Here is a 12,518-nt window from a genome sequence, read left to right as displayed (position 1 = left end):
TTATAGAGCTGAGGGTGATGTATGTGCCTTAAATCCACACAGTCCAACCATTTCCAAAGCTCATTTTACGGAATGATCCCAAAAATAAAGTATGCCCAAATCTTAAGTGGGTCACACCACAGAAACAGTCTTGATTCAATCCCCACCATTAAAAACTTCATGGAGTTCATCAGAACGTTTATTTCCCCTCCAACTTGTTGATATGGTCACAAAAACCTATACAAAGAGACCACAAAAATGTCACCTTGATGCAAAACTTTTGTGACTCACAAGAAATTTTTAATGGCTAATTACTATTATTTTATGCACTATGGTTATATGAGATTAGAATCTGCTTTATTTTTATTTTTTTTATGCCTTAAAACGAGTTTTCAATAAAGATGACGGCATGAACGTAGTTACGTACGTCAAGCCTCCACATTTAGGGTCCCACGCACCTACATGGATCCATTGAAGCCATGCCCTGCCAATGACGCTGGTGCACTTCCACTAAATCCAAGCAGACTGGTGATCCTCGAGGTAACACGTTTAAGTGCTTTTTCACTTTGATGTGCGTGTAGTAATTGTCCATGAGCTTTTTACCGTATTTTAGGGTATAATACCCAAAATGAAGTAATCTAAATTTCAAGTCAACCACACTACAGGAAAAGGTAGTCATTAAATGCCAACTATTAAAAACTTTTTAGGCCCACTGTACTCTTTATTTGATCTGTTCTGCTGATAGGGTCAAATGGACATGGATGAAGGGAAACACAAATATATGTTATAGTCAAAACTTTTGTGCCCTCAAAAAGTTTTTGATAGTGAGTGTTCAATTCCTACTATGTGGTCCACCTATGATTTGGATGTGCTTCGTTTTTTGGATCACCTTTTAAAATAGCTAAAAGAAAAACTAATGGACAGCATAGATATACAACACTTATCAAGGCAAGGCTCACAGTTAGAGTAATACCCGCTAGTTTAGTGGACTATGAAGCTTAATGCATATAAAATTTGTTCACTTGGCATGTATTAAATTAAACTAAGTCTACTAAAATATGAGAACTTTTGTTGCTAAGTCAAAATTTCAAAATCAATTTGTGTGATGATGTTAACAATTAATTTATGGACACTTGCGTATTAAAATTAAATATTTTTAATTCTTAATTGTCCAATAAAAGCCAAACAATCTAACAATAGGATGATGAAATAAGTATAAGTTGGGATTAATTACATAAGTTAGGACCATTGGATATTTTTTATTCTTCACACTCCAATAAAAGTCCATTAATATAGGGCTAATTACATCAGTGGGATGAGTGCTAATAAAGTGTATAAATTTGAGGCTAATTTGAGGCATTGATTGGTCCTAAAATCGGTCCCAAATCATTGACACTATTTATCCTATTTTAATTTTATTTTTAAAAAAAAATTATTAGGGTAAAATAATTTCAATTTGTTAGGGACACTCATTAGTAAAATGAGTGCTATATCTTGCATGCATTTAGGGCCAATTTAAGAGTACTTGGGTGGCCCTCAAATCGATGACACTATTCGTTCTAATTTAATTTTTTATTTTTTTTCTTATGATTACTTGAGAAGAATGATGTCAAAATACATAATATGTATTAATGGGATGAATGTCATACATTAAATGAATTTCAAGACTATTATTAGCAATTGAATGGCTCCTTAAATCGACAATATTATTCATCTAAATTTAATTTTTTTTAAAAATAATTTCTCTAAGCGAATGATTTTAAATGTTTAGGATTATGCATTAGTGTGATAGGTACCATAACTTGCATGAATTGTGGGCGAATTTGAAATCAAACTAAGCTTGTTAAGTTTTTTTTTTTTTTTTTTTTTTAAATAATCATCAAACAGGCTAGAACAACATTCTCATGAAAAAATAGACAATTATGCAATTGTTAATCGTCTAAGGAAGAAAATAAAATTATATATATATATATATATATATATATATATATTTGGAACAAGAAGAAGAAGGAAGAAAAGAAGGCGAATATACTTAAAACCTATGAGGTTTGATGGAGAAAGAGACATTAAGAGACATGGGACCATGGGGGAGAGCTAGAGTGTTGGGACTAGGGAGAATGAGGGGTTTATATAGCAAGAAGGAGAGAGAAGGTGGAGACAAGTAGGCAAGTGAAGAAGGTGGATATAAGTAATGGTAGGTAAAACTAAGACATTTGATACTCTAGCAAGGTATGATGCTTGCTACACATGCACTTAAAGATTATACACATTTAAAATACTAATTCAAATTAGAAGAACTCAAACGTGCAAACCATAGTCCTTGGTAAGCCGCAATGCAAAAATGGTTTAATCTGTAAATCCTGACCTCTCATTCATCGACACTATATTGGATATTTCCTTTTTTAACCATCTAATAAATGTTAATCAATCTTCTAATCACATAATAATATTTTTAGTGTATTTTTTTTTATGATACATTTAAAATGATATTCATAATTTATTTAAACAGTTTATCTTATGCCATAGGCTGCATTTAGAAATTCTAAGTGACCACATAATATTATCCATCCCATTCTACCAGAGTATCAATATTTTTCTCTAGGTTAGGCTGAGTATGCTGGTTTGAATAATTGAAAAGCTTGTGGTGACTCTTCCATCCTAAATGTGGCAATGATGTAAAGTTATCATGACAATCTAATTGTGGGTCCACTACGGAAGCACTAATGTAAATCCAAGTGCGGGTCCCATAGGAGAAGACATGTCACACTATGTAAAGCTATCATGATCGTTGAATCGTGGGTCCCATTGTGGAAGACGTGCACTGATGTAAACGTTGTCATGACCATCAAATCGTGGGTCCTATTATAGAGACATCTTCACTCTAAAACTACATTAATCAAGCAATACTGATCATCCAATTAATGGCTATCACATGGATGGTTAGAAGTAGATTATTCTTTGGTCCAACATGAAAGAATCGGGCTGGGCCACCTTATCAGGTGGGTCCCCTGTATAAAAAAGAATAGACAGCTTAAATCCCAAAAATACAAGGATAACATGTGTAGCTTTATGGTAAGCAGAGTAGCCTGATTTTGCCAATGGTCATCTGGATACACCTCATGAACGGATGTGGATTTCCTATGAAAAGGAAGTTCTTAGCACTCAAAAGCTAGGTCATCCATCCGTTTTTCCATATCATGTTAAGGATATAAACCCAAAAGTTATGCAGATCCAAAAATCAACCAGGCGGAGAAAAGAAAAGGTGGGTAAGAAAATGCTTGCCACTGAAATCTTCCTAGGTCTAACATGATGTTTATATAACATCCAAACTCCTTGTAAGGTCATTCCTAAAGCGATGAACTGAAAACACAAAAATATTAGCTTGATTCAAAACTTTTGTAGCACCAGTGCGGATGTTGTATAATGCTCATGGGGGCGTTTTTAAGCTTTCTTGTTTAATTGCTTTCTTGTTTAATTGTGACTCAAGATGCTGTATGTTTGACTTAAATTCTTATTCAAATTTTCTCAGTCAACTAGACCCGCAAAAACTTTAAATTAGAGAATCTAAAAATTCCCCACGTTAGAAAAAACTAGACCTCCCGCTTCAATACCAATTTGATGCAGGACAATTAACTACTTGCTCTAAAAGCTTAAACTGTTAAAGCATGACGAATTAATTCATTTATCTCATAGCCCATGTTCCAAATCCATGGGTTAGGTCCTTGGCAGAACCCTCCTCATGGGCTCCAAATCTATGAGTTCCGCCCCCTCATGGGCTCCGCCTCACACAAGTCACCCGCCTCTACGGGCTCCAAATCCATGGGTTATGCGAGCCACCTATCTCGAGTATGCCCCTGCATCCCACAGGCCACCCCACTAGAGTTAGGTGTGAAAATGCCCCCGCATTACACACTGACTAGGCCTGGGGACCATTTGGATGCAACTACCACAAGAGGATGTTTTCATGATAGTGGTTTCCTGCCTACTTTATTGGTTGATTTGCTAAAAACCAAACTGTTTGGTTTTGCGAGTAGGCTTTTTAGTGCGTAATTATCATATGGGCTTTGATGTCTTTGATAGAGATAAGATGGTTATCTGTAACGCCTACTCAACTACTCTCCAATTCCTGTTGTCTCCTAACTCCTTGATACAATGGTTTCATGGACTTTCACTGCCGTTTTCCTTTCAACTCCACTGCTTTAGCATACTGCCTCATGGTCTTCTGTTTTGTGGTGGACGTTAGCAAGGTTTCAGCGGTAGGCGTCACTCTCCCCACTGTTTTGTGGTGGGTCCACTTGAGATTTGGATCTGCCTCATGCTTTGGCTCATGTCTTAAAATGATCTATCCAAATGGATGGACGGTGTGGATATAACATATACATCACGGTGGGCCCCATACAACTTGATTTGTTGGCCACTGTGGGGCCCAACGTGATACACACCGTCCATCCCTTTTAGGGCATCAACCCAAAAAATGAGGTCCAAATCTCAAGTGGACAACACCACAGCAAACAGTGGTGATTGAACACCTACCATTAAAATCTTATAGGGGCAAGGAAGTTGTGTTTTCCTTCATCCGAGTGACCTTATCAACTGGTTGGATAACATTACAGTGGGCCCTAGAAAGGTTTCAACGGTGGGTGTCATTAACTCCACTGTTTCCCTTGGTGCGATCAACTTGAGCTTCTGATCTACTTCATTTTTTGGTTTATTTTCTAAAACAAGCTGGAAAAACAGATGGATGGTGTGGATATAAAATAAATACATCACGTTGGGCCCGACAGTGCTCAACACATCATCACATACCACATAATCGTCGTCTGTAAGAGTATAATGCCATATGTGCTCTTGTACGGCAGAAATTTGTATTGAGTATTGGAAACGAGGGGTGCGTTTTGATGCATTAATGATGTAAGAGAACCGATGTGGTGGGGCCGGAAGCATGCTGACTTGTTGCCACCTCTGTTGGACATCCCTACCGTGCAAACAGTAGGCCCCACCATGAAGATGGCCTGGCACAAAATTAGGCTGGTCTGCTCATTAGTGGGTCCTACCTGTGCTTTTCGTCAGGCCCACCTGGTGATCACATCGGCCTGAATTTTTTTACAAATTTTTATTCATGTTGGGTCCTAGTATGTAATGGTACAGATTTCAGTAATTTGCTTTGCACAGTCACGTCACAGCACATGTTTCAAAAACGAAAAAAAATAATAATAATTCGCATATCTCACAATGTTTGCACATTACAAAAAATTGCAATATTTTCCATCGTATTCAGAACCCGATCCATCCTTGGGCGGTAATCTCTCTGATCGAAGCACCGAAAAACAACTTTCATTAATAATTCTTCAATTTCACGATAATAGCTCCCTCTAAACTTTTTATCATTGAGCTTTGCAATGTTACCGATTTTCTGCAATTCATCTTTCGCCCATTTATCTAACCTCTGCTTTGTGGTTTCATCAAAGGGTGGACAACCGGTTAATAATTCCAGCAGCAGCAATCTATAGTCCCGAATATCTGAATTAATACCATAGAAGTCTATAAAAAAAATAAATATATATTAATGTTAGATATTATGCAATGGAAGATAATCCAGGAAACCAAGGGATTTGATTTATATTCTATTGCAAATTGATGCAGCCATTAAGAATGGTCACGGTCAAGGAACTGTTCAATCAGTTAGTGGACCTCACAAAGATTCTGGCTGACCTGTGAGCCCATATGGTCCATATTAATGGACTACATATATGTGTAGTAGTTTTTTTATATAAAAAAATGAACCTTTAAACAATCTGAACCAATTGAAAAATATCGAGGAGTAATATGGACCACGACAACAACTTTGGCCCATGTTCAGCTAAAATATGATTGTGCACCCTTACTTGAGTAATAGTGACAATTGGGCTAATCTAACAGATATACTTTCATCATAAATCTTCTCCAAAGACAACGGTGATACAAAGTAAATGTGGCAAAGCATTAGACATGTAGGACAGTTCAAATTCATAGACGAGTTCTTTTCCGATCAGGATGAATGATGCGGCCCGATAGTGACCATGATCAAGATGTCCAATCAGTGTTTGGGTCCATGAAAATATCTGATCTATCAGTGGCCCAACTGACCCACATGATGGTTTGCTTTGGACGATGTCATTTACATATTAGTTTAGTAAAGAATGGTAAAAAAGATTATTTAGCAACAGTCTGTAAGTACCAATATTTTCAACACTCAGATTACCGGACCATGTTTTGGGTACTAAACGATGTCTGAATATCATAAAATAGGTCCCATTTGATAGTTAGGCACAATACCATGCAATTTTGACGTAAATTGATGAGTAATGACCTATTTATGAAAGATTATACAGTTGTAATGAGGTTTACAGAAAATTTATTCATTATTAATATTTAATTAAAATACATGATTGAAGTTAGAGAAAGTAGATAGTCAAGATAAGATCTATGTTTCTTTGCATTGGAAAAAGTGCGAGTGTGCCGGTAGGGAATTTTATTTCATTTCTATATCTAAACATTTTTTTCTTACTAAGAAAAAATATACAATTGTATGCCTAATTATAAACAAGATTTAATAATATTCACATTGGTGCTGAAAATGACGGCGTGAGCCTGATTCATATGGAGGGTATGCATTTATACCATCCTGCACCTGTCTGAAGTCTGCGACCTTTGCATTGAATGACTGTAGATGAAATAAGTTTGATGAGTTAGATTATACACTACCTTGGAGCCTACACCAAATATTTTGTTTATTCACATAAAACTGAATAGAATTTCATAATGTATATTACAATATAAGAGATTAATTTATGATACAGTTGGGACCAAGTCCAAGTAAGTGTTGAATTGTAACTTAGAAAAATGGTATCATTTGTATAACAATTATGAGATTGTGTAGAGAAATTCATTGTCTTGTTAGCAAGAAGAGAAGATAAATAAATTGATGTAGAGCGGGTTGCGGACACTTTCATGGCCAAGATGGACCAAAGAAGGCCTGATCGTAGGCGGAAGTGATCAGGACAGTCAGAATCCTAAAGCAGGCGTGTCTCGCAAACCGGAATGAGTTATTCACATAAAATGTTTAGTGGGTTATAGAGATTCCATAATGGAAATCTCTCTTGTTAGTCCATGAGGAAGGAATCAACACAACAACCATCATGGCTAAGGAGTCGGCAGTATCACGACTCTTGAGTACCCCCTAAATTCCATAACCACTCCATCAAATTTGGGCAACCCAGGATCAGTTTTGTGGTTGTCCTGTGTGACAGGGAAACAGCGACGAGTTGGGATGGATTAATCTCCACATCATGCATCTTGTTGCCTACGCTCTTCACCACAAGGGAGTGTGAGTGTTCACTTATTTTATGAGCATCTATGTTGGACTTGATTGGACATTTGCATTGGAGAATCTCCCATCTGAGAGGACCATCATGCTCAAATTGGATTGACTTAATTGTGTGCTAGCTTTGACTTATCCTTGGACCAACGGTTATGGAACAAGGTAAAAAATCAATTACATAGCTCTAGGGGCCACATTTGGAGGAAATTGAAATAAGAGGTAAAAAATCATTCTCTATTGTTGTTGTTGTTCTTCTTCTTCTTCTTCTTTTTTGAAATCAACATCCTTTGTTCTTTCTTACTAGAAATAATCAAACTCAAGATTACAACACACAATTGACCATATCTTGCTAGATTTAAGGTCAATTTGGCATTATTTCTATCATTTTCACTTTTTGTGTGGTGTAATCTCGAGTTTGACCATATCTTGCTAGAAAGGGTGGAGGTTGGAAGCAGGGCACCAACTATTTTGAGAAGAATATCGGATAATCCAACTAGAATGGTAGGAAGAGAGGTAGATCAAATGGCTTCTTTGACAATTGAAGAGGGTAGCAGGTCCTACAAGGATGTTCTTCTCGAAAGTCCTAAATCTCAAGGCAAGAAGGAGTCAGATAGGTTGCAATCGGGAAGAGGGGAAGATGAGGATATCAGAATCTCCAATGTCAAGCGCATCCCAGGGGACAAAGAAATATTGATATGGGTGGAACAGAGGGAGGGGGAACAAGTTGTTTGTTTGAATGAGTTGGTCATTGAAAGATCATGGGATTGGTTACAACTTACAACGATTGGTTTTTCTTTCTACAGGCACGGAGACCACCATCTCGGAGATTAAGTTGTGGTTGGAATAATGTTGTGGTCTGAAGCCTAAGATGTATTTTCTGAAACCTATAGGCCCAAAGGATGTATGGCTATGGCTCGTCCCATAAGTGAACAATGATTGCATCTTCATGGCATGTGCGATCCACAAGAATGGCCCTATTGGTCGGGTTAGGAGATGGGAGGAATTCTCTTTTTTTAGGGTTGAGGACACTTGGTTTCTCATATGGGAGGCGCCGCTAGAGCTCTGGAACTCAAACTTCTTCCCCGTGCTTTCCTCCTATCTTGGGGAAGTTCAGTAGATTGATTCAACGACGGAGTCCAGACAAGAGATGGGGGTGATTAGGGTGCATGTTAGATGAAAGAAGGGAGCCCCCAGACCCTCAGTCTATCTCAATGATGATCGGAGGGGAAAAGCTCTCCCTCTTGGGTGCAAAGGGAGCAGACAGGGGTTCCAATTCCCCCGATGGGGCGACTTCTGGAGAGATCATGAAGGGAAGGCAAGAGATGGAAGCCGTGGAAATCAACAAGATGCAGTTGTGGGAGCACAAGATTATTTCATCGAGGGAGCACAGGAATAAGAGAAATACGTGTTAGGGTTTTATTAGGGTTGGGGGCTGAAGCTACGAGAGCACCAGACTTCTCCAACTCGCCCTCGAACCAAACTCAAATATTAGGGTTGGGGGCTGAAGTAGATCCCCGAAGCAAGAATCAATAATCGATTTCTGACACGTGTTCCATCCCCATGAGCGTAGCTGCGGTAGAGACATCTGGCTTGTCTACTCACGTGAGAGTTCTCGAAGCAAGCAAATGTCCAATGGAGCACGTGGCAGTTACAGATGGTGATCACATGACATCTACTTCTTTCGCACATGACGAGGGTTCTAATAACCCTTCACGACCACTTTATGAAGTCACGTGCGACAAAAGTTTCTCCTCTTGATCTTCAAGAACCTATGCGAGTTTCTTCTCTGCTTGTTATGCTCGAGAGGGAACCCGATACCAGAAAAGGGCTTGAATTGGTAGTAGCTGATGGGGAAGCCGAGAATGAGGTATTCGCGATGGCGAGTAACAACTTCTCAGCAGACCATGATGGAGAAGTGGGGCCAATGGCAACAAATATTAATTCGAGAAGGGGAGAGATGAACACGGTAACGGAACTGGCCAAAGTCCACGCCCTAGAGAATGCTATGATGTAACCCCTCTTCGCGCATAGATATCTTCTTAGGTGAAGATGGAGAACATTATGGTTGGGACCCTAGAAGATTTGCTAGTCCTGAAAAACGCAAATGGTTAGGACCGATATCGGTGGATCAGTTCCTCTGGCGAAGGATGTGCTACTACGAAGCGGTAGTCTGACAGGCCTTTCTTTCGGCTCTAAGGATGAGGATGTTTACAAATTTCTTCAATTCGCTAAGGACAAAGCAGTTCAGAGAAAACAAGAGTAGCTAGAGGTGAAACCAAAGAAGACCCCCCAAAGGCTTAAGGGAACTAACAAACCTCAATTGTTCCATTAATTACGAGCATCAAGGAAAGTCGAGTGGAGGTAAGAGGGTGAGACTGGGAAAAGGGGGTGCTCAATGCTAATCCTTTCGTGGAATGTTTAAGGTCTAAGCAGCGGGGTCAAGAGGGCTCAAGTTAGGAAGGTTTGTAAGAAACTAAAGGCCAACATCATAGCGATCCAAGAATCAACGTTGTATGGATGCAGGTGTCGTCTCTTCTTTGTGGGGGCCTAAGCATTTCGATCGGGTTACTATCGATGCGATAGGAACGTCACGAGGGATTATTGTGGCCTAGAAGTCAGACATATGGAAGAAAGTTGATAATGTTTCTGGGTCCTTTTCTGCCTTTGTCCTCCTCCAAGAAATATCATCTAGATTTCAATGGGCATATTTTCTGTTGTGTACGGTCCTTGTAGGGCTTCCCTTCGCAACACATTCTGGGATGAGCTCAATTCAATTAGAGAGAAGTGGAAGTTGCCTTGGTGCGTTGGAGGTGACTTTAATGTAGTCCAATTCTCCTTCGAGAAGTCTAAGGGGAGGAGAGTAACTAGATGTATGACTTCCTTTTCTGATTGGGTGAATGCTCGGGAGTTGGTGGATATGCCTCTGAAAGGAGCAAAGTATACTTGGTGAAATGGGCAGGTCAATGCAGTTATGTCTTGTTTGGACCATTTATGGTCTCGATGACTGGCTACAGAAATTTCCTCTGGTCCATTAAGAGTAGGCTGCCAAGGGTTAGTTTCTGACCATAGGCCTATTACGTTGGAAGTTTCTGAGACAGATTGGGGATCGAAGCCTTTCAGATTTGAAGCGGCATGGCTACAAGTGTAGGTTTTTGCTCAGAAGATAAGAGGACAGGTGGGCTTCTTTCAAAGTGGAAGGGTATATTGGTTTCAGGCTTTACAAAAAGTTGAAATTGCTAAAGGAGAATCTAAAGAGATGGAGAAAAGAGTTGGTGGGGGCAAAGAGTGGCTGAGTTTGAGAAGCTATGGGAAGAAATCCGAGCCCTTGACGTTTTGAAGAAGGGGTAGGTCTGTCGGCCGTTGACAGGACGAGAAGAGAGCATTTCTCAGATGCTAGAGCAGAAGACCAAGGAAGAGGAGATCAAATGGCACCAAAGGTCCAACCATGTTTGGTTGAAGAATACTACATACAAGGATTGTATATGCGATGCCATAGTTGATTACTTTTAGTCGTTGCTAACTATCGATAGTTGCAGGAAGCCAAGATTGGATAATCTCAATTTCTCTAATTTCTTTGTTAAAGAAGTTGAAGCATTGGACAGACCTATTTCAGAAGATGAAGTGGTGGCAACCCTTTCTTTGATGTGTGGGGAAAAGGCCCTGGGCCGGACGGTTTCCCCATCTTATTTTTTCAAAAACTAGCATGTCATCAAGAAGGATGTCATGGACTGTGGTTGAATTTTTCGAAAGTGGTAAATTACCGGCAGAGATGGGGGCTACTTCTATAGCTCTTATTCCAAAAGTTGAAGGGGTCGTTCGTCTTAAAGACTTTAGGCCAAATAGTCTTATCAGGGGGCCTTATAAAATCTTGGCAAAAGTGTTCGCTGTTAGATTTAGCAATGTGCTTAACAGAGTTATTTTTTAAAACCTATCTACATTTGTGGCAAGATGCCAGATCTTGGATAGTGCATTAGTGGCGCACGAATGCATAGATTATAGCCATAAGGTAAAGAATGGTGGTGTAGTGTGCAAGCAAGATTTTGAGAAGGCCTACGATCACGTCAATTGGGATTTCTTGGACTACATGCTCGGTAGAATAGGATGTGGGGCGAAATGAAGGGGGTGGGTTAGATCGTGCATTTAATCAACTTCCTTTTCTGTCTTGGTAAATCGATCTCCTGAAGGGTATTTTAACGCTTCTCGCGATTGGAGGTAGGGAGACCCCTTGTTGCCTTATTTATTTGTTGTGATAGTAGAGGCCCTTACCAGGATGTTACGTAAAGGAATTGATGGTGGTTTGTTTAGTAGGTTCAAAGTTGCAAGTGAGGGGTCAAAGATATGCCATCTTCAGTACACGAATGATACTTTGCTCTTTTGTGAGGCTACCGAATAGGCAGTGGACAATCTTCGAAAGCTATATGTCTACTTTGAAGCATTCTTAGGTCTCAAGATTAACACCTCAAGGTCAGAACTTCACTTCTAGGGGTCAATGTAGGAGATGTGGAGCTTTGCTGATTAGCAGAGATTTTCGATTATAAAGCAGGCATTTTTCCTTCTACTTATCTCGGTCTTCCATTATGCATTGGGAAGCGACTGAAACATCTGTGGGACAGGGTGATCGAGAGGATAGAGAGAAAGTTATCCTCTTGGAAGTGTCACTACCTGTCTCTGGGGGGCCAGCTTACACTTATATGCCAGCTATGGCCAATATGACAAAGGCAGTGCTCAACAGGCTTGAAAAGATTAGAAGGGAGTTTCTTTGGAAAGGAGCTTGCGAGGGAAAGAAATTCCATTTACTTAGATGGGAGGAGGTTTATAAGTTGTATAAGAATTGTGGCGCTGGCATAAAACCTCTAGCTTCTGTGAATGTTGCTCTGCTAGGGAAATGGATTTGGAGATTCGGGACAGGAGAGGGACAGGTTATGGATGTATAGTCCACTTTTGGGAGGATGTGTGGTGTGGAGTCTGAACGCTAGCAGATCAGTTCACTAGCATTACTCGCATAACTCTCGATCATTCTACTTTAGTGGCAGATTGTTTCTCCTTAGTCAGGGGTTCAATGGTTTGGGTCTCTCCCTGTTGCAGAAGGCTTTCGAAAAGTGAAGAGGATGATTTCTTAGAGCTCCTTTCGAAAGTCAGTTTAGCCGACCAAGAGGAAGACATAATGACTTAGGTTAAG

General features: G+C 39.6%; 1 protein-coding gene across 3 annotated transcripts in view; it reads right to left on the bottom strand.

Moving 5' to 3' along the window:
• Positions 1-5,184: 5,184 nt before the first annotated feature.
• LOC131239589 (protein STRUBBELIG-RECEPTOR FAMILY 6-like) overlaps positions 5,185-12,518 on the bottom strand; it is an 81,724-nt gene continuing 74,390 nt past the window's right edge. For 2 of the 3 annotated variants that reach the window (XR_009168283.1, XR_009168282.1), the window contains exon 3: positions 5,185-5,520. Coding sequence is in view for 1 of the 3 variants with exons in the window: in XM_058237368.1 (XP_058093351.1) it covers positions 5,207-5,520; positions 6,583-6,682 (414 nt within the window). In the remaining 2 variants the exon portion in view is untranslated. Of the gene's footprint in view, positions 5,521-6,582; positions 6,683-12,518 lie in introns of all 3 variants that reach the window. The other variant, XM_058237368.1, reaches the window with a different exon arrangement.

The sequence above is a fragment of the Magnolia sinica genome, chromosome 3 (genome assembly GCF_029962835.1).
Source record: "Magnolia sinica isolate HGM2019 chromosome 3, MsV1, whole genome shotgun sequence".
Classification (NCBI taxonomy): domain Eukaryota; kingdom Viridiplantae; phylum Streptophyta; class Magnoliopsida; order Magnoliales; family Magnoliaceae; genus Magnolia; species Magnolia sinica.
This window is presented reverse-complemented; position numbering and strand designations above follow the sequence as displayed.